Here is a 26,164-nt window from a genome sequence, read left to right as displayed (position 1 = left end):
TGTTTTTCCGGGGGTTCCCACGGGGGGGGGCCCCTTTAAGCAAGATCTCAGCTTCCCCCTTGTGATGCAAAGGCGGGTGGCGGGACCCTTTCCTCCCTCCCGGCAAGCGTTAAAGACCTCCCAGCGGGAAGGTGGGAACCACGAATCCCCCCGTTAAGGCGCGCGGGTTGAGAGCGCAGTGGCGCTAGGACCCCCCCCCCCCCCCGGGCTAGGACCCCCCCCCCCCCCCACACACACACACACACACCTGCACAAGGTTCATGCACCAGGCATCCAGTTCAATGATCATTCACATCATGGCTGCTTTGCCTGGTTGTTTACAACCATCGGCTGCGAGTCCGGGTGACATTTCAGCGATGAGCCTGCTGCTCCATCTCAGTGACAGGTTCCCGGGTGCGCAGCCTGCGGGGCCCTTTCTCTCCGGAGCTGGAGACCCCGGTGCGGGCGGTGCCCCCACGGGTGTGCTGACCCCCCGGGGCCCCTGAGCCCCAGCCCAGCGCTTCCCGACCCCGGGGGCTGGTTGTGACCTCCGACCCGGTTCCGAGAGCGGACTTTGTGTCCGTGTTCCGGCTCCTAAGAGAAGGGAGAAAACCGGAACCTTAACGCAAACCACTCACCGGAAACAAGGGGTGGGGGCCGACTTCCGGGGGCACTTCTCCAGGGAGCGGAAGTTCAAAGGTAACGTTCGTCAGCCTGGCTTCCTTCCGGACCCCGACTCCTTTTGGGGTTCCCGGGATGAGCGACCCCGTTTTAGTTCACAGAAGCGTCAACATCGGGAACAACTCACAGGAGGGCGCTGCCCGCTGCGGGGACCTGGGCTGCTCTCTGGGAGGGGCCGCGGGGGACCCCGCCATAGCTGCTCTGGTAGCGGCCGCGGGCGGATGCGGGGCCTCAGGCGGATGCGGGGGCGTCCGGTGACCCCGAGGGACGGGCTGCGCTTGAACTTCATAGACTTGGGACGTGACGCCCAATAGTTTTAGTTTCCTCGTGTCTCTCCACAGGAAGGGCCGCCGGGAGGAGGGTGCAGGTGCCTCCGAACCGCAGGGCTGTGTTACCTGAGAAAAACCTTCAATATATACCAGGTGTATCGGTTAATAATGCGGATTTTGTAATCAAAGAAAACACCATAATTTCAAGAGAAACATCAAAAGTGCTTTATTCAAAGTCATGTCCTTCGCTGGCTACACATTTCCCATCTTTCCGGTAACTTGTGGAGACCGTCCGTCCCAGTAGAACTTTTCTCGTTTTGAGGCAGACCATTCGGAGACCCAATTGTCCATTCTTCGTATGTGTTGAAGTGCCGCTCAGGAAGTGTGTGCGCCATGGATCTGAACAAGTGGTCATCTGCAGGAGCGAGGGCTGGTGAACACGGCGGGTGGGTTAATACTTCCCAGGCAAGATCTTTTAACGTGTCTGTAACTGGTTCTGAAGTGGGTGATGGTGCGTCATCATGAAGCAAAATTACTTTGCCGTGTGTTCTGGAACATTCTGGTCGTTTCACGATCAAAGCGTGGTTCAAATTGATTATTTGTTGTCAGTAGCGATCAGTATTAACGGTTTCACCTGCTTTTAGAAGCTCATAATACACCACACCTGCCTGATCCCACCAAACGCAGAGCATTGTCTTCTTTCCAAAGCGATTTGGCCTTGCAGTGGATGTTGATGGTTGACCTGGGTCAACCCATGATTTTGTGCATTTGGGATCCTCAACATAAATCCACTTTTCATCGCCAGTCACAATTCGATGCAAAAAAGTCTTTCTTTCGTGCCGTTGAAGCAACATTTTACTGGTGACTTTTCGGTTTTCCATTTGTCTTTCGTTCAGCTGATGTGGCAACCATTTTCCTTCCTTTAAATCTTTCCCATTGCTTGTAAACGACCGGAAATTGTTTGCTGAGCAACGTTGAATCTTTCTGCGAGTTGTTTTTGAGTTTGACACGGATCTGCATCCAATAATGCTTGTCATTGTTGGTCTTCAAACTTTTTCGGTTGACCTGGACGTTCCTTGTCTTTCACATGGAAATCCTCACTTTTAAAGTGTTTAATCCAGCATTCACAAGTATCTTGAGATGGAGCGAGTTCACCATTAGCTTCCCGAAGTATACGATAACTTTCAGCAGCACTTTTCTTCAAAATAAAGTAATGAATTAAAACTTCCCACAAATGCTCTTTTTTGGCATGAAATTCGACATTTTTAAGGGTAAAAATATGATGTTAACACCTTCAGAAAAATTGACATATGAAGTTTTGAAGCTTGCTATCAATACAACAAAATAGCATAAATATCAAATCGTATATATATCAACATATGTGTAACTCCATCTAGTGAAAAAATCTGCATTATTTGCCAGGACCGGTTTGGCTCAGTGGATAGAGCATCGGCCTGCGGACTCAGGGGTCCCGGGTTCGATTCCAGCCAAGGGCATGTACCTTGGTTGCGGGCACATCCCCAGTAGGGGCGTGCAGGAGGCAGCTGATCGGTGTTTCTCTCTCATCGATGTTTCTAACTTTCTATCCCTCTCCTTTCCTCTCTGTAGAAAATCAATAAAACATATTTTTTAAAAAAATCTGCATTATTAACCAGTGCACCTAGTATATATATATTATTGACTTCAGAGAAGAAGGGAGAGGGAGATAGAAACATCAACGATGAGAGAGAATCACAGATCGGCTGCCTCCTGCACACCCCCCACTGGGGATGGAGCCCACAACCTGGGCCTGTGCCCTGACAGGGAATGGAAGGGTGACCTCCTGGTTCATAGGTAGACGCTCAACCATTGAGCCATGCCGGCCGGGTGATGAGAAAAATCTTTTTTTTGTTTTAATTAAATCTTTATTGTTCAGATTATTACATTTGTTCCTCTTTTTCCCCCCATAACTCCCCTCCACCTAGTTCCCACCCCACCCTCCTCCCTCACTCCCCACCCACTGTCCTCATCCATAGGTGCACGATTTTTGTCCAGTCTCTTCCCGCATCCCCCACACCCCTTCCCCCCGCCCAAGAATAGTCAGTCCATTCCCTTTCTATGCCCCTGATTCTATTATAATCACCAGTTCATTCTGTTCATCAGATTATTCACTTGATTTTCAGATTCACTTGTTGATAGATGTGTATTTGTTGTTCATAATTTGTATCTTTACCTTTTTCTTCTTCCTCTTCTTAAAGGATACCTTTCAGCATTTCATATAATACTGGTTTGGTGGTGATGAACTCCTTTAGCTTTTTCTTATCTGTGAAGCTCTTTATCTGGCCTTCAATTCTGAATGATAGCTTTGCTGGATAAAGTAGTCTTGGTTGTAGGTTCTTGGCATTCATCACTTTGAATATTTCTTGCCACTCCCTTCTGGCCTGCAAAGTTTCTGTTGAGAAATCAGCTGACAGTCGTATGGGTACTCCCTTGTAGGTAACTGACTTTCTTTCTCTTGCTGCTTTTAAGATTCTCTCTTTGTCTTTTGCTCTTGGCATTTTAATTATGATGTGTCTTGGTGTGGTCCTCTTTGGATTCCTTTTGTTTGGGGTTCTCTGTGCTTCCTGGCCTTGTAAGTCTATTTCTTTCACCAGGTGGGGGAAGTTTTCTGTCATTATTCTTCAAATAGATTTTCAATATCTTGCTCTCTCTCATCTTCTGGCACCCCTATAATTCGGATGTTGGTATGCTTGAAGCTGTCCCAGAGGCTCCTTATGCTATCTTCGTATTTTTGGATTCTTTTTTCATTTTGCTTTTCCGGTTGGGTGTTTTTTGCTTCTTCGTATTTCAAATTGTTGATTTGATTCTTGCAATCCTCTAGTCTGCTGTTGGGAGTCTGTATAATATTCTTTATTTCAGTCAGTGTATGCTTAATTTCTAGTTGGTTCTTTATCACAACATCGAGGGTCTCATTAGATTTCTTGTAGATCTCATTAAGTTTATCGGCAGTTTCTATAAAATTATTGAAAGACCTTAAAAGTGTGGTTTTGAACTCTATATCCAGTAGTTTGCTTTCCTCCATTTCTGTCATTTGTGTCCTTTTTCTTTGTCTCCACATTTTTTATGCTTCCCTGTGTTGATACAGTGGTTTTCTGTGCTAAGTGTCCTCTAGGGCCCAGTGGTTCAGCCTCCCCAATTACCTGAGGAGGACACTCTTGGTGTACCCCCTTGTGGTCTTTGTGCACAGTCTTGTAGTTAAGCCTTGATTGTAGGTATCACTGGGAGGAATTGGCCTCCAGGCCAATTGGCTGTGAGAATCAGCTGTGTATGCAGTGGGAGAACTTCTGTGCTGGAGACACCCCTCTGGGGCAAGACTTGCTTCAAAGGGGCTTTGGTGCTCACTGAGTCTGCCCCCTGAGTGTGTCCTTTATGGTTCCACAGAGCTGCAAACTGGATGGTCCCACTCTGACCTCTGGATTTCCTGGCTCCTGGATCTCTAGGGAGGTGCTAATCTAGCCTTTTCCTGAGGCTATCCCGCAAAAGCCTCCCTGCAGGGCTTGGGCGGGGCGGGTCCCACGGGATCAACAGGGCAGGGCTAGCAGTTATGGCTGCTCTCAGTCTTACCCTCAGAGGCTTTGCTTCTCAATGTCCTGGTAATCGCTGCAAGCCTCTCGGAGAGAAAGCTGCCCTCAAGTTCCGACCACTGCCAGACAGTCCCGCTTCTCCCGTATGAGTCTGGGTCCCTAGAGACTCGCCCAGAACTGGAGCTCAGAGCCTGAGACTCCCTCCCGATTGAAAAAGACAACCGCGCCCTCAGCCGCCAGCCTGTTCCGCACGCACCTCCGCACCTTAGTATTTTACTTCTGCACTGCGCCTCCTCTGAGTCTCGGTATGCTTTTCTCTTTCCTTCTAGTTGTAGAATTTCCACTCAGCCAGCCTTCCTATGGTTCTGGGTGATGTCCGTTCCGTCTTTTAGTTGTATTTTTGAAGTGGTTGTGCGAGGCAGCAATCTCCGGTGTTTACCTATGCTGCCATCTTGGTTTCTCCTCGAGAAAAATCTTTATTGTTTAATCCAATAACATGATCTGACAGGACACCCCAGGGTGGTGGTTGGAGGATGGAGGCCTTCAGAACCTCAAGCCCATTCTCCACACCTGCTGCCTCATTAATGTCAGTCTTCTCTCTCCTTCACGCGTGTGTAGTTAAAATATGAAATAAAACAGCTCAGAGATGAGGCTTTCCAGGGTCAATGGTATCACAGCTGAGTTGAATCAAGAGAGGCCTTCTCATCTGCCAGTGTGGCTCAGTGGTTGAATGTAGACCTATGAACCTGGAGGTCGCCGTTTGATTCCCTGTCATGGCACACGCCCAGGCTGTGGGCTCGATCAGCCGTGCAGGAGGCAGCCGGTCCATGATTCTATCTCATCATGGATGTTTCTTATCTCTCTCCCCCTCTCCCTTCTTCTCTGAAGTCAATAAAAGATATATTAAGGGGGGGGGGCCTTCTCACCAACTACCAATGTGGCATTCCCGTCATTGGCTGCATTTAGCAAGAACACGGGGCTGACCCAGCTGCTTCTTCATGGGAAACAGGACAAAGACACGCTTCTCAGGGAGAACCCCGTGGGAATGAAGGTGGAGACGGGGCTCAGCCTCCACCACCAGGAGATGCCCAGAAGCCAGCGAACCCCCAACAGGAGGGCAGAGGCTGGACCACCCTGCGGGGATGGGAGTCAGAGATGGGAGGGCGGGCGAGAACCCTGCGTCCACGTGGTTATCCTTCTGCATGGAAACCTCTCTGCTGCCTCAGGCCCAGTGAAAGGGTCTTCAACATGAACATGAGAAGTACATCTTTCTCTTCCAAATTTATTTCACAATCCATGCCAAATCCTATAACAGGAAGGTAAATGTTTGAGGGCCCAAGTCCTGTCTGTGGACAACAAAAGCAGAGCCCACAGGACGTGGGGCCTAATGTTTCTGCCATAAGACAACCGTCATGGAGCAGTTCTCCACCTGCAGGTCCTGGGCCATTAATGGTGCATGAAATCAATGTATTACGTAGCGACCAAATTTAAATACGAATGGAACTATGAGAGCATACAGTGTATATAAATGTCTGTCCTCAGTTACATTATAAGATGTATTTCTTACTGTGGATCACCATTTTAAAATAAAAAACAAAGAAGGTTTAGATTAAAGATATGGGAATTTAGCGGGGGACCTGGTGGAGGGAGAGGTGGGCTCCTGTCCCAGCTGCACGGGGTGCAGTGATGCGCTGCGGCCACTAGGGGCAGAGAGGTCTAAAGATCATCACCGGAGAAGTTAGAGGAAGAGGCAGGATGAGGAGGAGGAGGGAGGGGGACAGGAATCTGAAAAGGGAGGAGAGATACTGGGATGGGGAGTTGGAGGAGAGATACTGGGATGGGGAGTTGGAGGAGGAGAAGAGGAGGAAATGAAGAACGTGTCCTGTAGCTCCTGGTCCCAGAATGGAGAGACCTCTGGAACTGACAGGAACCCAACCTGCAGCCCTGACTCCAACCCAGTTAGCCAGGCCCAGGCAAGCCCACCCGGACCAGCTGCCCTGTCCCCCTGTAGACTCACGAAGGAGAAAATAAATGTTGATAAAATCTCCTGAGACGTTCAGTGTGTTTTTTTTGAGGCATGATTGCAATAGAATCCTGTGTAATACACACACACCTGTTATCCTCATAAGTAGCTGGTCATTCATATTAATAATAGGGAAGGAGCAAAGGGGAGGCCAGACATAATAAGCAAGGTCATCTGGGCAGCCTCACCAGGAAGCTGCAACTTGACACTCCCCAGGGAGCCAGTCTATTCCCTGGAAGTCACTGGGGAGGGCTCCACAGAGGGGAGATGGCACATGTGCAGTGAAGACGGGTGATGGAGGAAATGGGGCTTCCTGTCAGTCTAACCTGGGAACAGAGATCATTGGCTAAAAGGGTGGACCTCAATGTAATCCCATCAACATTTGGGAATACAGTCACCAGGCTGAGAACTCTCTCTCTCTGTTGCTCTTGCTTGCTCTCCTGTTTCTTCCTTGCTAGTGACCCCTGCTAGGCTGCCAGATGCTGGACTGGACGGGACTGTGCAAATATGGAGCAGAAACTGTAGGAATGGCTTGAATCCTGGTTCTGCTGAAGACAAAATGGGACTTTTCATGGCAGGACAGAGGGAGATGGGACCTTAGAAACTCAGGGGTTTGATTCCACAGAAATAAAGCTTCCCCAGCACCTCATCCTCCTGTGGGGCCTCAGGACATTTTTGTTCCCGTGGCACCCCAAGAACCCACTCCCACCAGCAACAGGTGGAGGCTTGTAGAGCACCCCACCGATGACACACCCAGAGCAAAGTAAAGGTTATTTTCATGCTTTTTGTAACAAGTGCTTTCAAAGAGGGACTTTGCACTTTTCCTCCTCCTGAGCAAGCTTTCTTTTCCCACCCTTCCCTCCAGATCAGAGACTCAACTGCAATGAAGACCTAAGGAGTGCCGTTGTTCTGTGGTTTTCAGCTGAAAGTGCCAACTGTAAGTGGGGGGAGTTGGTAAAAGCCAGGGCCCAGGTCTCTTTAGGAGAGAGGCTGAGAAGCTGGGTGAGCCTGCAGGTGAGGACATGGTGAGACCTCGTTGGCAGGCAAGGTAAGGCCTGAACTCAAAAATCTGTGGGAGGGAGACAACCGGAATGAGTGAGCTTGACAACTGCATGTTCCCAAGAACTTACTGTGGACATTAAGGCCTCTGACAGGCTCTCCTGCTCCTCTCTGGGATGTGTTCTAAGAGATTCTAAAAGGCAGAACCCAGGTTCAACTGCCTGCCAGTGGAAAGACCAAATGGAGATAATGGGACTGGTGGGAGGAATGTAGGTTTATTCTAGAGCTTGCAGCTTCAGAAGATGTAGACTCATGCTGCAAAGACAATTGGACACGGGCAGGCAATTTTGTAAGGAAGAGGAGAGGGGGGAAGAATAATCCTATACAGTAAGAGAGGAATATGCTAATTATCCATACGCCATAATGTCAGGACCAATCTACAAGTGGTGGAGAGCTACAGGAGGGTGGGGCAGCAGGCAGAGAGCTCCAAGGGGTGGGAGAGCTACCAGCAGCAGTGGGCAGGTGGCCAGCTGAGGCAAGCCCCAGCGAGCTACTCGTGCAGGGATTCGTGTGCAGGGCTATTAGTAAAGGAATAAAAAGGAGGGGGTTGAGGGTTCTCCATTGAGGGGACTAAGTGCCAGCCAACACAGTCTGTGCAGATTACTGGTTGAAGGTCAGCAAATCTTCCGGAGATGGAATGTCTGGAGGTTGGAGTCTGCTTTTCCTGAAGTTAGTTCCTAGAATTCTTAAGCGAACAGGCTGTTTATGTGTGGTCACGTTTACAGAAATAATGTTAAAATAATGGTGGTGTAGGTTATAAGATGTGTGGCTTAAAGATTTATATGAAAAGATGTTCACTACAGAATTATATGTACTCTAGAATAATAATGTGCTAATTAGATCAGATGGCCAAACGACCTTCCGGACGACCTTCCAGATGAAGCCTGGGCTGCGAGTGCCGAGCCTCTTGCATGAATTTCGTGCATTGGGCCTCTAGCTGTAATATAAAAATATATGAGACAGCATACGTATACAACAATTGAAGAATGGATAAACATCACGTTGTCTGACAGTAGAGGGTTTCCAATCCATATGTCAGTTGGCCATCTGTACCTGCTCTGTAGGTAAATGTCTATTCAGGTTTTTTTGCTGTTAAATTGTATGATTTTTTAAAAATAAATTTTGGATATTAACTCCTTATTGAATATATCCTTGGCTAATATATTCTTCCCTTCAGTAGGTTGTCCTTTTGTGTCATTTGGTCCCATTTGTTTATTGTATATTTTCATGCCCTTGCCTGAGGACACACATATCGAAAACATATATTACTAAGAGGAATGTCAGATGTTCACTTCTTCTGTTTTCTTCTAGTTTTATAGTTTTGGGTCTCACATTGAATATTTAATCCATATTGTGTTTATTCTTAATTTGGTGTAAGAAAGTGAGCCAATTACATTTTTTTTGCATCTATCCGGTTTTACCAGCACCATTTTGAAAGGACTGTCTTTACCCCACTGCATATTCTTGCCTCCTTTGTCACAGATTAATTGACCATATAAGTGAGGGTTCTTTCTGGGCTCTCTGCCTGTCCCATTGAACTGGGTGTCTGTTTATATGCCAGTACCATGCTGTTTATTAGTGTGGACACTTTTGTATAGTTTGATATCAGGGAGTAGGATGCTTCCAACTTTGTTCTTTGTTAAGACTTCTTTGGACATTAGGGATCTTTGTGGTTCCATATAAGTTTAGGATGAGTTGTTCTATCTCTGAGAAGAAGGCCATTGGTGTTTTAATAGGGATTGTATTGAATGTGGATATTGCTTTAGTCAGTAAGCACATTTTAACAATGTTAATCCTTCCAACCCATGAGCATGGTATAGCCTATCATTCTATTTATTTGTATCCTCTTAAATTTCTTTCTTCAGTGTCTTATAGTTTTCAGTCTATAGGTCTTTCATTTCTTTGGTTAAATTTATTCCTGGATATTTTATACTTTGTGGGTAAACTTATAAATGAAATTTTTAAATTTTCTCCTCCTGATTATTCATTATTGCTGTATAGAAATGCAACAGGTTGCTGATTTTCTGTCCTGCAACGTTACTGAATCATTGATTGGTTCTGGTGGTTTTTTTGGTGGAATCCTCAGGTTTTATATATATTGTATCATACTCTTTGCAAATAGTGAGAATTCTACTTCTTCCTTTCTGATTTGTATGCTTTCTATTCCTTTGTCTTGTCTGACTGCTGTGGCCAGTGAGAGCACAAGTGGTGAGAGTGGGCGTCCTTGTCTTCTTCTTGACCTTAGTGATTAGAGAATAACTTTTCAGCTTTTCACCATTGAGTATGATCATAGCTGCAGGTTTAGGAATCATGTTTTTAATTAAATTTTGTTATTATTACAAAATTGGATCCAATTCGGGATTTCAAATTGTACCTACATTTTGGTATTGTAGATTTTACTATGATGAACAGCATTAAATATAAAACTTTTTTTAGTGCCTGATATTTTTTTAGGAGTAATTCTGCAACAGGTTAAAGAATAAAACATTTTAAGGCATATATATATATAATATATATATATTCCAAAATTGTCCAGAACTATTTATATTCATATGAAACAAAGTATGTGGTTGCCATTATAAATTATTTAAATTTTACTTATTTTTATTTTGAAATACTAGTTGTTTATAATCAAGAATAAAAACAATAACTATCCCCCAAAATAAGTGGAAATATATTCCTCTCTCTGAAATCTTAAAATTTCAAACATTCAGATAACTTAGAAAGTGCAGGGAGCAGAGGACTCCAGCTCCTGCTCTGAGTGCAGGGGGAGCCCCTGGAGGCTGAGGAGCGCATGAAGTGAGGGAGGCCGGAGTATTCGGGCTGTGGTGTGGAGCAGAGACTGAGGGACCCCAGTGGAACAGGGACTCAGAGAGGGGGGTACTGTCTTAATCAGAGTGAGATGCTGGAGGTGCAGACAGGCTGTCCAGGAAGTGTAGGCAAATGGAAGCTTGTGAGCCCATTGGCCACAGAGCCCAGGACTCCCAGGTGGCCAGGGCCAAGGGACGGACACTTCAGGTTACAGACTTGAGGGTGGTTTTCCATGTTCGAGTCAAAGGTGAAGAGACTCCCAAGCAGACATTTCAGAGGAGGCTCTGGGGTTACCAGTGATGGTGGCTGCACCGGGAGTCAGCCCTGGGGAGGCAGAGGTCTCATGTGGATTCTCCATCTTCCTCCAGGTCGTCATTTCTACCAACTCCTTCTGGTGTCTCTCTGTCTACACAACAGCCCACAATGGTGAGGTCACTGGTCTTCCATCTGCTCCTCCTCCCTGTCTGCCTCCCCTTGGTCCACCTGCACACACCCTGCTCAGGTAAGGACCATCTGCATTTATGTACCTGTAGCAGTTACCTGTAATGCCCAGTCAGAACCTTGGAGTCCTTACCACACCTGGGAGGCCCATCCACACTGTAAACCTGTCAGAACTGAGTCCCTCTCTAGGTGTTTCTTACCCTGGGACGCCGCCTTACCCTCTAGCCTCCAGCTCTCTCTGATGGAGCACCCCTTTCTGCTCACCAGCTCAGTTTGCTGTGGTTGGACCCCCTCATCCCATCCTGGCCATGGTGGGTGAAGTCGCTGAGCTGCCCTGTCACCTGACCCCTAAGATGAGTGCTGAGACCATGGACCTGATGTGGGTGCGACCCGGCCTCAGGCTGGTGGTACGTACATATGCACACGGCATGGAAGAAATAGAGATAGCAGAGTATCGAGGGAGAACGTCGATTTTAAGAGGGGACATCGCTGAGGGGAAGGCTGCTCTGCGGATTCACAAGGTCAAAGTCTCTGACAGTGGAATCTACCAGTGTTATTTCCAAGATGGCGATTTCCTTGCAAAAGCCCAGGTGGTGCTGAAGGTTGCAGGTGAGCCTGAAGCTGTTTTGAGCTCCTTCTTCTGTGGGACCTGGGGACACAGGCTCCAAGCCCACCCCACAGACCTCTGCCTACACCCCAGCAGCTGCCTCCCTCCTCCACCTCTGCTTCTCTGGGCCCTTGACAGACAGGTTTTCCTGCAGGAAGGGCTCCTCCTGAACCAAGTGAAGACGTCCCTCCTGCAGCCACCAGGGTCTCAGCAGGGATGTGGGGTCAGGGCAGGAAGGCTGAGAAAACCCCCCTCAGTGGGGGGCACACAGTTGAGTGGGTTCAGGTGTGTTCCAGGCAGTGGACCTGGGCCCCCCAGGTGCTCGCTGCTGTGGGTCCAGGGAGGCTGAGCTTCAGAGACATCACCTGTGCAGCCATGTCCTCCAACCAAGACCCCAGGATCACTCCTGCAGTAGAACAAGTTGACTTTAGTACTAGTTGCAGTGAGAAGAACACACAGTGTGGAAACATGGGGTGTCCCTAAGAGGGTGTGTCAGGGAGACTTGGTGTAACTTTGGGCTGACAGAGGACTAGGAGAAGGTTTATGGAAGGAGGGCTTTGCTCTAAACCAGATGCTGTCAGGAGGGTGTGGGGATAACTGATCACTCACACATAGGCCAGGGGATGATTGCTCACTGCTGTGATCTGCACACTGTTCATGTGTTATTCTGTGTTCAGATATGATGACTGAGTGGTCTTGATTTGTCCTGACCCATCACAGGGACAACGCATCCTTGTCTGATGCTGCTGTTCCATGACATTGTTCATGTCCAACATCATTTCTCTTTCTCGGGGCACAACCCTGCCTTGCACAGGAAGGAAGGAAGGTGGGGGTTGGAGGTCCTGGCTTTCTCCCTGCAGGGCCTCCTCAGCTACATCCCTTCCTGAGACCACAGCTCCTCTTAAGAAATCCCTCCCGACAGGACTGGGTTCTTCCAAGTCTTCAAAAGGCTTCCTCCAACTCCCTGACCCCCTTGGGTTAAGAGTTTAGAGACTGGTGGTGACAACTCACTGCTCCTGGCCCTGGGTCAGCTCTCTCCCATGTAGTCTTTCCCCTTCCACAACCACAAAATAAAAATTCCCCTGAGTCCAAAGACCCGAAAAAGAGGCTGTAAACTCTAGATTAATGATATCAAGAGTTCACCACGGTGACTCTCATACCAGGAACAGCATGGGCTGCAACAATAGAACGTGCATATCCTCCCCACCAGCTGGCAAAGCCTAAAGCTCACACAGGACAGGCAGGATAGATAGGGGACTGGGGCATGACCTGCCCAGATAAGGGGAATGAGTTACAAGCTTAGGGTGGGTGAGGGCCAGTTCCAGGAACCAGCACTGGGCAGGGGGAGGGCCCAGGAGTCTCTGAGGCAATACATGGAAGCAGTTTCTGTTCTGGCCCAGATCCAGCTGGATCTAGTTCGAGGGTCCACAAGGGTCAGGCAGTGGTCACCTCATGGAACAGTCTCCCCTGCACAGCACACGTGGCAAACAGCTCCTCAGTGAACCCTGCCTGTGTGATCTAGTGGAGTGAGCCCCCGTTCCTGATGGACCCTCACCAACACAGAGGCCTCCCCATGACTCAGGCTCACTCTTCCTTCCCCAGCCCAGGGCTCTGATCTTCACATTGAAATGAAGGGCTATGAGGATGGAGGGATCCGTGTGGAGTGCATGTCTGCAGGCTGGTATCCACAGCCCCACGTAGAGTGGAGAGGTGAAGGGGGAGAGAGCTTGCCCGCCATGGCAGTGCCTGGGGCTGCAGATGGAGAGGGTCTGTACACAGCCACGTCGTCTGTGATCCTGAAAGGCAGCTCTGGGAAGGGGGTCTCCTGTGTCATCAGAAACCCCCTGCTCAGCCAGGAGAAGACAGCCAGGGTCTCCATTGCAGGTGAATGCCTGGCCCCACACTGAGCTCAGCTGTGTCCACTGGGAGATGGAGGCCTGAGTGTCTGCTGCTGACCTGGGTCTGTGCAGTGAACATAAGGCTCAGAGCAGGGACCTGGGTGCCCTTTGCCCCTTGAAGCTGTTGATGTCACAGACATTTTCTGAGCATCCCTGCTGCCTCCACCTGGGACAGACGATGGGGATGGGCAAATGGTAAATGTCAGCAAACACATGACAAAGTGGGGAAAGTATGTGCAGACACGTCCTGGAGAAAGGGCTGAGCTCCTCAAAACATGAAACAGCTCCGTACAGAAATGAATGGTTCCCAGAAGGAAATACCTCGGGGAAGGATGTCCAGTCTCACTGAGCAGGGAGACGTTCCCACCTGTGAGATGGGCAGCAAACAAACCATGTAGTTGGAAACATTGATGGCAGGACTGTGGGGAGACAGACACTCTTAGATGTGTTCTATAATTTTGTATAAATTGACACACCTTATATTGGGGGTCAATAGAAAAATCTTAGTTCAAACTACTTATATATTGACCCAAAATCCCAGTTCTAGAAATTTATCTGAAAGATCAGCGTGGGGTTGTGTGAAATAACTGATGGACAAAGTTATTTCTTTTTAAAAAAATATATTTTTATTGATTTCAGAGAGGGAGAGAAAGAGAGGAACATCAATGATGTGAGGGAATCATCAGCTGCCACCTGCACTCCACACACTGGGACCCTTCAGTCCATAGGCAGTGCCCTATCCACTGAGCCAAACCAGCCAGGGCACAAAGTCATTTCTTGGAGTATCAGTTATAATAACAATAGTCAGAGACAGTTCAGATGCCACCCATGGGGGCTCCTGTGCAGTGGAGGCTGCCCTGTGGGAGGAAACACAGACGTGCTCTCCATGCCGAGAGGGAAAGGTCCCCAGGACCCACGATGCATTGAGAATTGAGCTGCGGAGCAGCTTGCATAGATGCTGCCTGTGATGTAAGCAAGACAAATAAGATGTTTATGTTTTATACATATATGAGGTTCCAGTCCAGGCATTATTATTATTTCAATGCAATGCAATTTATTTTTTTATTGTCTAAAGTTTTACATGTGTCTCCTTTTTTTCTGATTGACTCCCCCCGCCCAAGCCATTCCCACCCTGGCCAAGCCCCCACCGCCCCAATGTCTGTGTCCATTGGTTATGCTAATATGCATGCATACAAGTCCTTTGGTTGCTCTCTATCCCCCCATCTCCTTGCCATTTGTCTCTGGATCTATTTTTGTTCATCAAATTATGTTGATCATTATATCCCACATATGAGTGAGATCATGTGATATTTATCTTTCTCTGACTGACTTATTTCACTTAGCATAATGCTCTCCAGCTCCATCCATGTTGATGCAAATGGTAAGAGTTCCTTCTTTTTTACAGCAGCATAGTATTCCATTGTGTAGATGTACCACAGTTTTCTAATCCACTCATCTGCTGATGGGCACTTAGGCTTTTTCCAGATCTTAGCTATTGTAAACTGTGCTGCTCTGAACATAGGGGTGCACATATCCTTTCTGATTGGTGTTTCTGGTTTCTTGGGATATAGTCCTAGAAGTGGAATCACTGGGTCAAATGAGAGTTCCGCTTTTAACTCTTTGAGCAAACTCCATACTGTCTTCCACAGTGGCTGCACCAGTCTGCATTCCCACCAGCAGTGTACGAGGGTTCCTTGTTCCCCACATCCTCGCCAGCACTTATTGTCTGTAGATTTTTTGATGATAGCCATTTTGACAGGTGTGAGATGGTATCTCTTTGTTGTTTTGATTTGCATCTCTCAGATGATTTGTGACTTTGCAAATGTTTTTATATGTCTCTGGGCCTTCTGTATGTCCTCCTTAAAGAAGTGTCTACTTAGATCCTTTGCCCATTTTTTGACTGGGTTGTTTATCTTACTTTTGCTAAGTTATATGAGTTCTCTGTAAATTTTGGAGATTAAACCCTTATCTGAAATAGCATTGGTAAATATGTTCTCCCATGCCGTGGGATTTCTTGTTGTTTTGTTGATGGTTTCTTTTGCTGTGCAGAAGCTTTTATTTTTATGTAGTCCCATGTGTTTATTTTCTCCTTAGTCTCCATTGCCTTAGGAGCTGTGTTGGTAAAGATATTGCTATGACATATGTCTACTAGTTTGCTGCCTATGTAGTCTTGTAGGATTTTTATGGTTTCCCATCTTACATTTAAGTTCTTTAGCCATTTTGAGTTTGTTTTTGTGTATGGTGTAAGTTGGTGATCTAGTTTCATTTTTTGCATGTATCTGACAAATTTTCCAGCACCATTTATTGAAGAGACTGTCTTGACTCCATTGTATGCTCTTGCCTCCTTTGTCAAATATTAATTGAGCATAATAGCTTGGGTGGATTTCTGGGTTCTCTGTTCTGTTCCATTGGTCTATATGTCCATTCTTGTGCCAGTACCCGGCAGTTTTGAGAACTGTAGTTTGGTAATACAGCTTGATATCTGGTATTCTGATCCCTCCAACTTTGTTCTTCTTTCTCAAGATTGCCTATGGCTATTCAGGGTCTTTTTTTTATTATTCCAGATGAATTTTTGGAGAGTTTGTTCTAGATCTTTGGAATAAGACATTCATATTTTAATGGGGATTGCATTGAATCTGTAGATTGCTTTGGGTAGTATGGACATTTTAATGATGTTGATTCTACCAATCCATGGACATGGTATGTTGTTCCATTTGTTTTATGTCTTCCTCTCTCTCCTTTTTCAATGTCCTTTAGTTTTCTGAGTACAGGTCTTTTACCTCCTTAGTTAAGTTTATTCCTAGGTATCTTAATTTTTTTTTTTTTGGTGCAATGGTAAATGGAATTGTTTTTTGTTTTCTTTCTGTGAGTTCATTATTGGTGTATAAAAAGGCCATAGATTTCTGGGTGTTAATTTGTATCCTGCTACATTGCTGAATTAATTTATCAGGTGTAGTAGTGTTTTGATGGAGTCTTTGGGGTTTTCACTGTATAGTAACATGTCATCTGGGAATAAGGACAGTTTTACTTCTTCTTTTCCAATTTGGATGCCTTTTCTTTCTCCTTCATGTCTGATCGCTATGGCTAGCACTTATAGTACTATATCGAACAGGAGTGGTGAAAGTGGGTATCCCTGTCTTATTCCCGTTCTTAGGGGAAATGAGTTTAGTTTTTGCCCATTGAGTATGATGTTGACTGTAGGTTTGTCATAGAAGGCTTTTATTATGTTGAGGTATGATCCCTCTATTCCACTTTGCTGAGAGTTTTTATTAAGAAAGGATGTTGAGCCCTGGCCGGTTTGGCTCAGTGGATGGAGCGTCGGCCTGCGGACTGAAGGGTCCCAGGTTCGATTCTGGTCGGGGGCATGTGCCTTGGTTGCGGGCACATCCCCAGTGGGGGGCTTGCGGGAGGCGGCTGATCCATGTTTCTCTCTCATAGATGTTTCTAACTCTCTATCCCTCTCCCGTCCTCTCAGGAAAAAATCAATAAAATATATTTTTTTTAAAAAAGAAAGGATGTTGGGTTTTGTCAAATACTTTTCCTGTATCGATTAATTTGATTATGTGATTTTTGTCTCTCATTTTGTTTATGTGATGTATCACATTTATTGATTTGTGGATATTGTACCATCCTTACATCCCCGGAATAAATCCCACTTGGTCATGGTGTATGATCTTTCTAATGTAATGCTGGATCCCATTTGCTAGAATTTTGTTGAGGATTTTAGCATCTATATTCATCAAGGATATTGGCCTGTAGTTCTCTTTTTTTGTGGTGTCTTTTTCTGGTTTTGGAATTAGGTTAATGCTGGCTTCATACAAAGAGCTTGGAAGTGTGCCTTCCTCTTGAATTTTTTGGAATAGTTTGAGGAGAATAGGTTTTAGTTCTTCTTTGAATGTTTGGTAGAACTCCCCTGTAAACCTGTCCGGACCAGGGCTATTGTTTGCTGTAAGATTTCTGATCAGTATTTCAATTTCTTTGGTGGTTATCAGCCTACTCAGGTTTTTTTAATTCTTCCTCATTGAGCTTTGGGAGCTTGTATTTTTCTAAAAATATGTCCTTTTTGTCTAGGTTGTCCATTTTTTTGGAATAGGCTGTTCATTGCTTTGTTTCATAATCCTTTGTATTTCTATAGGACAGTTATGGCGAACCTATCACATGCGTGTCAGAGGTGACACTCGAACTCATTTTTTTGGTTGATTTTTCTTTGTTAAATGGCATTTAAGTATATAAAATAAATATCAAAAATATAAATCTTTGTTTTACTATGGTTGCATATATCAAAATATTTCTATATGTGACACGGCATCAGAGTTAAGTTAGGGTTTTTCAAAATGCTGACACGCCGAGCTCAAAAGTTTCGCCATCACTGCTATAGGATCAGTTGTTACTTCACCTTTTTCATTTCTGATTTTGTTTATTTGGGTCCTCTCTCTTTGCTTCTTGGTGAGCCTGACCAGAGGTTCATCAGTCTTGTTTATCCTTTTAAAGAATCATCTCTTGGTTTTGTTGATCTTTTGTATTGTGTTTTTGGTCTCTATGTTGTTTATTTCCACTCTGATCTTTATTATTTCCTTCCTTCTACTTACACTGGGGTTTTCTTGTTTCTTTCGAACTCTTTGAGTTGTAGGGTTAGATCATTTATTTCCATTTTTTCTTGGTTTTTGAGGTAGGCCCGTAGAGCTATGAACTTCCCTCTCAATGCTCCTTTAACTGTGCCCATAGATTTTGGATTATTGTGTTTTCATTGTCATTTATTGCCACAATGCTTTTTATTTCTTCTTTGATCTCTTTGGTAACCTAATCATTGTTTAATAGCATGCTATTTAGCCCCAGGTATTTGATTTCTTTCATTGTTTTTATTGTAGTTGATTTCTAATTTTCTGCCATTGTGATCTGAGAAGATGCTTGATATGTTTTCTATCTTCTTCAATTTAAAGAGACTTTGCCCGTGCCCCAATATGTGGTCTATCATTGAAAATGACCCCTGTGCACTTGAGAAGAATGTATATTCTGTGGCTTTGGAGTGAAATGTTCTGAAGATGTCAATTAATTCCATCTGATCTAGTGAGTCACTTAGCATTGATGTTTCTTTGCTGATTTTTTGTTTAGAGGATTTATCCAATGGTGTTAGTGGGGTATTAAAGTCGCTACTATGACTGTATTGCTGTAAATCTCTCCCTGGATATTTTCCAGAAGTTTTTTCATGTATTTGGATGCTCCTGTATTGGGTGCATATATGTTTAGCAGAGTTATATCTTCTTGTTGAATTGCTCCCTTTAGTATTATGAAGTGGCCTTCCTTATCTCTTGTTATGGCATTCCCTTTGAGGTCTAATTTGTCAGATATCAGTATTGCTATGCCAGCTTTTTTTTTTTCACTTCCATTCACCTGAAAAACCTTTTTCCATCCCTTTGCCATCAGTCTGTGTGAATACTTGGTTCTGAGGTGGTTCTCCTGTAGACAGCAGATATATGGGTCATATTTTCTTATCCATTCAGCTAATCTATATCTTATAATTGGGGCATTTAATCCATTTACATTTAAAGTTATCATTGATAGGTACTTGTTTGTCGCCATTTTATTCTTCATGTCTGTGTTCCTTCTTCCCTTCCTATTTCTTCTTTTGACAGCAGACCCTTTAGCGTTGCTTGCATGGCTGGTTTGGTGGTAATAAACTCCCTTAGTCCTTTTTTGTCTGTGAAGCTCCTGATTTCACCCGCAACTTTGATTGATAGCCTGGCTGGGTACAGTATTCTTGGATTCAGACCCTTGCTTTGCATGACTTTGTATATTTCATTCCATTCCCTTCTGGCCTGATGTGTTTCTGTTGAGAAATCAGTTGATAGTCTGATGGGAGATCCCTTGTAGGTAACTTTCTGTGTCTCTCTGGCAGCCTTGAAGATTCTTACTTTGCCATTGGTGTTTGCCAATTTAATTATAATGTGTCTTGGTGTCGGTCTGTTGGGGTTCATCTTGTTTGGGACTCTGTGAGCTTCTTAGACTTGTGTGAGTTTTTTCTTCCTGATATCTGGGAAGTTTTCTGACATTATTTCTTCAAAACAGGTTTTTTTTTTCTTGCTCAGTTTCCTCTCCTTCTGACACCCCTCTTATGCAGATATTGTTTCATTTTGTGTTGTCCCAAAGTTCCCTTAGGCTCTCCTCCTGTTTTTTAAGTTTTTTTTTCCAGTTGCTTCTCTGTGTGGGTAGTTTTTCCTACCTTGTCTTCCAGCTCACTGATGCTGTCCTCCACTTCTTCTAGTTACTGTGGATACTTTATATTGTGTTCTTTATTGCAGTGATGTCATTCTTCATTTCTTCTTGGTTCTTCTTCATTTCCTCTTGATTCTTATACATATTATTTAATTTGTCTTCCATCCTTTTCAGTGTCCTTATGACCATTGCTCTGAATTCTTTCTCTGACAAATTGCTTGCCTGCATTTCGTTTATTTCCTTTTACGGTGATTCCTCTTTTCTTTTGTACGGGGGCTGTTTCTTTGTCTCCCTGTGTTCGCTCCTCTCAGGGTGTCTGGTTATGGTGTCCTCTCTCTCCTGTGTTAACTTAAAGGCACAAAATACAACACCACAAGACACAACACACAGGGCACCAAACACAAATGGATTCACCATACCAATAACTTCAAATAAAGTGACCACCAGAGAAAAGAGAATTAGGGAAGAGAAAAGAGTGCAAAAATGATATTGAGATAAGGAAAAAATGTAAAGGAGGGGAAAAAAAGAGAAGAAAAAAGAAGGGAAAAATATATACGTATCTGGGGAGAAAACTCCAAAAAAACAACAACTAATCCAAAAAAATGCCAACAACAAACACCCAGAGAAGAATGCAAACAACAAATTACAACTAATCCCAAAACTGCAAACAACAAACACCCAAACGACAGCCAGGTGAACCTGAAGAGGCAGAACTTATTTCTCTCTCTAGGTAAGTGGTTCTCAACCTGTGGGTCGCGACCCCTTTGGGGGGTCGAACGACCCTTTCACAGGGGTCGCCTAAGACCATCGGAAAAACACATATATAATTACATATTGTTTTTGTGATTAATCACTCTGCTTTAATTATGTTCAATCTGTAACAATGAAAATACATCCTGCATAAAAGATATTTACATGACGATTCATAACAGTAGCAAAATTACAGTTATGAAGTAGCAACGAAAATAATTTTATGGCTGGGGGTCACCACAACATGAGGAACTGTATTAAAGGGTCGAGGCATAGGAAGGTTGAGAACTGCTGCTCTAGGTGATCTCTGACCTTTCTGTCCACGGATTTCCTCTCCAGTTGTGTTTAATTCTCCAATTCCGGGTGGGTGTTATTCGGTGCAGCTCTTCCTTCCATCTGCTCTGTGAGAAGGCGCAGGACCCGTCCGTGTACTCAGCTGCCAGCTTGTCTCCCCCTGGACAAACTTTTTAGGTGCCCGTGGCCGGGGAGGCTGGAGTCCTGGTGTTCGTGGGTTGGCAGCTAAGGCAGCTGGTCCCTGGGCGATGTGGTTTTAGGGTCCCGGGAGGTATCCGAGGTCTCCCGGGTGGAGGTGAGGCTGGGCTCCCAATCACAGCCGCTCTCCCCTTCAAGATGGCACAGACTCTGCGGCAGAGCCGGCCGCTCGGGAGACGTTTCAGCAGCAGCAGCGGCTGCCCCGCTGGGGAGCCCGGTCCGCCAGTCCCAACAGCCCTGTGGAACATAGCCGTCCCTCCCTCCCTCACACACACAGACACTCCCGTGGAACATAGCCGTCCCTCCCTCCCTCACACACACAGACACTCCCGTGGAACATAGCTGTCCCTCCCTCACACACACAGACACTCCCGTGGAACATAGCTGTCCCTCCCTCCCTCACACACACAGACACTCCCGCCATCCACGCCCTCCCTTCCGCTCTCTCACTCACACACTATCTTGCAGCCTGTGGTCCCCATGGTCACCATCTTGGGTCTCGAAGATGTTTATGTTTTTAAAATGAATAAACTCTCGCATGGCACTGACGTTGTGTCTGGGACTTTAGAGCATTAACGTCATGCTCTGCCGATGAGGACACTGAGGACAGAAGGGCTACGTCACTGGTTCAAGGTCACCCTCCAGCCCCAAAGGTCACCTTCTGAGGCAGCAGGTTAAGCCGCTGATGAGACGCTGATACATGGGGGAGGGGGTGGAGAGGAGGCTCCAGTGACTGTCTGTACGTTATGTTCTAACTGTTCCCATGTGAGAGCCAGACATGAGGACACTAGTCTGTGTGACGGGAGAGTTCTGGGCACTTTGGGAAGAGCAATGTCGCTTCCCCTCCTGGAGACCCCGCGCCCCTTCGGGTGAGTGACTGAGGCTTTCCCTCCGCAGGCCCCTTCTTCTCCAGCCCGAAACCCTGGCGGGCGGCCTTCGGGGTGACCCTTCTGTCTCTGCTGGGGATCCTGGTCGGGGCGGTGATCTATTGGGGTCGACAGCAAGAGAGAATCCGGGCCTTGAGCCAGTGGGAGCGAATCGCCAAAGGTGAGGCCTGGCTGCAGGTGGGTGGGACCTCCCCGCTCCAGGCCTCCCACCCACTGCGTGGGTCCCCCCAACCATCCCCATGACAGCACCTTCTCTTTCTGCTTATTTCCAGAGAAGCTGCAGGAGGAGCTCAGTAAGTCCCGGCCCCCAACCCCCCTCATCGCGGGTTCTGGGGTGCCTGGTTACCCCCTCACCGACCCCTCCCGTTTCCCCTGCAGGAAGGATGAAGCAGGAGTACCTGGCGCGTGAGTACCTAGACCTGGACCTGCCTCTGAGACTCTCTGCTGGGACCTGTCCAGCCCCTTCCTCACCCCTGACCGCCCAGGGGAAGGAATGAGGACGCTGATGGGGGAGGTCGGCCGGGTTTCCTCCCTGGAGAAAGGGGTCAGGCTCCCTCCACCAGGCCGCTCCACCCGGATGTCCAGGGAACCCCAGAAAGGAGAGGGGAGATGGACTCAGGATGTGAGTCCTCCCTCCCTGGCTCCTGTACAGAATCTATAGGCTGCTGAGAGGAAACCAGAAGGAGAGAGCAACATTCTCTTCTAAGGAGGAGGGAATCCCAGATTTATCATAACTGCTGAAAAGTAGTGCCTGAAATTTTCTCAATAAGTCGCCCAATTCTTTTTGGAAAATGGCAGGATATCATGCAGATTGAGATGGATGGATTTCAGCACACATATGCATACACGAATGCACACGGCAAGCTTATGCCAAGTACAGGAGTAAGACAGTCACTTCCTATGCCAGGTGCATGGCATCCAAGACCCAGTGGGTGCCTGGCCCACGGATAGCACCACACCCTGTGTATAGGAGGTTTCTCCTTCTCACTTAAAGGAAGGCTTCTCATTGCCACACCCCAATGGGTCATTGCAATGATGGGTCATTGTTAAGTAACATCAGGGGACTTTCACACAAGCCCTGTGATGCTGAGGCAGATCTGACCATAGAGCTGGCTCCTCAGTGACTAAGTGGCTTATGAGAGGAACACAGGGTGGACGTGCTGGGCACAGGGATGTCCTCAGGTTGGCATGTGAGAGATGAATGGCACAGGTGTCATCACACTGCTCAGAATGATGTGCAATTTAAAACTTATGAATTGCTTATTTTCCATTTAATCTTTTCCAACTGTGGGTGACAGAGGGTAACTGAAACTTCAGAAAGTGAAACAATGGTTAAAGGTGACTGCTGTACAGACACGTACAGGACAGACCTGCAGGTGCAGCTGGGAAAGCCCCACTCGGGGCCTGCAGGTCACTAGGTGCCGGTGACTTTAAAGAGAAGAGGGGAGCAGGAACTGAACAGGCAGATAGAACGAGAGGTGGGGGGTCAAAAGGGAGAGAGAGGAAAGGACTCAGAAATGACAGTGGAGGTGACTCTGCCTTCTTCCTCTGTGGATCATAAGTCTCAGGCCTGGGCACAGCCTGGCCCCGTCACCCACAGCCCCACCGTGATGGAGGGAAGCCCCACATTCTGAGAGCTTTTATGCTTCCTCCTCAGGACAAAGAGACAAACAGTGTGGCAGCACCAGCCATGCCTCCTGGGGTCTTGTGGTGGAAGGTTCTTTATAATCGATACCATCACATTAGGTGTTGACCTCCTTGTCATGTCGTTCTAGTGTTACTGACAGAACTGTTTATGGCTACATTTTAAGGACCACACATCATCATCACCCTGAAGGCTTTGGTGTGCCTGCTAAGGACAGGGAGGTTGGTCAAAGGTCACAGCATGAAGAGATGAAGGAAATCAGAGATCAGAGATGGAGTTGGGTTGATTCAGCCACATCCGCCCAGTGATTACAGAGGGTTTAGGGAAGGACCTACCTCCAGAGGCAGGGGTGGCGTTAAGGGAAACCACAAGGAAGAGCAGTGCCCCAGGCTCACAGCAGTGGGAGCTGCCACCACCCCAGGCCCAAGGCAGAGGGTCGGGGAGCAGTCCCTGGAGCCCTTCCACCACAAGACCCCAGGAGGCTGTGGCTCAGAGAGAGGCTGCCTGAGAGGAGGCGTGCTCTATTAGAGCGTCTCCATCACAGGAAGTGGGGAAGTCTTGCCTTTCTTTCCTTCCCTCCAGTCTTCAGCCAGTACTGCCCTTGGCCAAAGCCAACATGTGACCAGAGGCAAGAGAGCCCAGTGATGATGCCCAAGGAGGACGATTCCTGGGCATAGAGGGAGGGGCAGGTGGGGAGTGAGGATCACATAGAGCCCAGCATGGCCCAGCACAGCAGAGACCTGGTCCCTGTGACCACACTATATGCTTCCTCCATGCCTGGCCTTGGGCTACATACTGCTCACTTTCTGTTTTATTCTACCCTAGAGATGAGTATTTTTATTCCTGTTTTACAGACATCACATTGAGACTTGGGACATTACATAGTGTGTGTGTGTGTGTGTGTGTGTGTGTGTGTGTGTGTGTGAAAAGAGACCATGCAGAAAAGGAAGTCGTCCAGCTCAGGAGGGTAGAGCAATGGCTAGAAATGGAATCCATGTGACTCTGCAGCACAGGTGGGCACAGTCATTCTGGGGAAGAAACAGGAGGAAGATAGAAGGAAGGTGGCCACTTGAGATGGCGGGTTAGGCAGACCCCAGCCCTCCTCACCCTCCCTTCCTCACTGACCACCAGGCCCTGTGGTGTCTCTTGGCTTTGCTGAGGGTCACACTCAGGGCAGCTGGGACCCCAGGCTCTGGGCTCAGGTCTCACAAGCCAGACCCAAGCCTTGGAGCCTGAGGCTCTCAGATCCAGAAACCATGGCTGACCCCACACCATTGGAACTCTCTGCAGCGGACGTGATTCTGGATCCAGACACTGCGCACCCCAACCTCCTTATTTCTAAGGACCAGAGGAGCCTGAAGAGGATAAAACAAAGGCAGAGCCTGCCAGACAACCCCAGGAGATTTCAATATCGTTTCTGTGTGCTGGGCCGTGAGTGCTTCACTTCAGGCAGACACTTCTGGGAGGTAGAGGTGGGGGACAGGAAACAGTGGAATTTAGGGGTGTGTAGGGAGAACGTGGAGAGAAAACGTGATGTTAAAATAACACCCCAGAATGGATTCTGGACAATAGCACTGTTGGGTGGGCATGCCTTCCACGCTCGAACGGACCCCTGGAGCAAACTCACTATTGTCAAACCTCCTAAAAGAGTGGGGGTTTTCCTGGACTATGAGAGGGGGAAGGTTTCGTTCTATGATGCCATCGATGGATTGCACATCTACACCTTCTCACAGACTCCCTTCTCTGGGCCTCTGTGGCCTGTTTTCAGGATTTTGACACAGGAGCCCACTGCCTTGACCATTTGCCCAGCACTAAAAGGAATGAGGAGTTCCCTTCTGCCTGACCCACTGCCTGACCCTTCCCTGGAGACCCCAGTGGCCTCAGGCTCAGCTAACAGCATTGAGGACCCTCAGGCGGAAGTAAAGTCTTTGCTTCCCCCTGCCCAGCCCTGAGGTGAGGGCCTGCTTAACAGCCAAACCTCACAGCAGGAACATATTTACATCAGGAACATACTTACATCAGGAACATACTTACTAAAAACTCACTGAGTGAAGCACTTTACTAGTTATCTTTCAACTTTTCCACATGACTAATGAGACCAGGGTGCAGGAAGATAACTTTCCAAAGGTGAAAAGTTTGCTCAGCTCCCTTCCTGCAACCATAGCTCACAGTCACAGATAACTTAGAAGGTGGTAGGTGCTGGGCTAAATGCTCCAGGTGAATCTCACTCACCAATCCTCACCACACCCCTGTGAGGGGGCCTCATGGAAAGTGTGGAAAGGGAGGCAGGGCCCAGGGAAGTGACATAATTCATGCAGAAACTAGTGCTGCTGGAGGTGTTTGACCTCTGACCCTCCCTCCACCTCCAGTCTGTTCCTTTGCAGCCAGTTGTTCCTGTTGGGCAGGGTCATGGGCAGCCTGAGGTTCCCTTCCCAGGGCCCCAGGGTGAAGGTCACTGTAGGTGACTACAAAGGCCACACCCCACCTGGTTCCTTCAAGGGGGACAGTCAGAGCCATGGTCCACTCTCCATTGGCTGGCTGTCCATGATGACGTCATCCACAGAACGAACTCACAGTGACCACCTCACCCAGGGCTGAGAAGGGACTAGAGGCCAAACTCCTAACCAGCTTCTGACCTGTGATCATGATGCTGAACCAACCCGCCAGCTTCATCCCTAAGGCTCATGTGTGAGGCATGAATTTGGGGGAAGGGAGCCAGGTGAACTGCAGTGGAATTTTTATCACATTCTGGCCCCATCGCCAGGAAAGGGACACTCCACGCTGAGCATGTGCTGATGTTCCCAGAGGTTCCTGTAACTGCTGGGTCCTGGGGAAAAGCCCTCCAT

The 26,164-nt window shown here is 47.2% G+C and overlaps 1 protein-coding gene across 1 annotated transcript; it reads left to right on the top strand.

Moving 5' to 3' along the window:
* The first annotated feature begins 651 nt into the window (after positions 1-651).
* On the top strand, positions 652-25,419 carry LOC111824016 (butyrophilin subfamily 3 member A3-like). Its single transcript, XM_023747261.1, has 7 exons — positions 652-678; positions 10,754-10,887; positions 11,094-11,435; positions 21,684-21,833; positions 21,946-21,966; positions 22,052-22,078; positions 24,609-25,419. The coding sequence occupies exons 2-7, from the start codon at positions 10,809-10,811 to the stop codon at positions 25,268-25,270; spliced, it is 1,281 nt and encodes a 426-aa protein (XP_023603029.1). The 5' UTR covers positions 652-678; positions 10,754-10,808; the 3' UTR covers positions 25,271-25,419.
* The last annotated feature ends 745 nt before the right edge of the window (positions 25,420-26,164 follow it).

The sequence above is a fragment of the Myotis lucifugus genome, unplaced genomic scaffold, assembly GCF_000147115.1.
Source record: "Myotis lucifugus unplaced genomic scaffold, Myoluc2.0 scaffold_824, whole genome shotgun sequence".
In the NCBI taxonomy this organism is placed as follows: Eukaryota; Metazoa; Chordata; class Mammalia; order Chiroptera; family Vespertilionidae; genus Myotis; species Myotis lucifugus.
This window is presented reverse-complemented; position numbering and strand designations above follow the sequence as displayed.

Bases quoted from the DNA above. Each gene is read 5' to 3' on its own strand.
- LOC111824016 (XM_023747261.1), top strand. From the start codon at position 10,809: ATGGTGAGGTCACTGGTCTTCCATCTGCTCCTCCTCCCTGTCTGCCTC. The intron at 11,436-21,683 runs GTGAGCCTGAAG...TTCCCTCCGCAG, and splicing joins GGTGGTGCTGAAGGTTGCAG to GCCCCTTCTTCTCCAGCCCG. The intron at 21,834-21,945 runs GTGAGGCCTGGC...GCTTATTTCCAG, and splicing joins GTGGGAGCGAATCGCCAAAG to AGAAGCTGCAGGAGGAGCTC.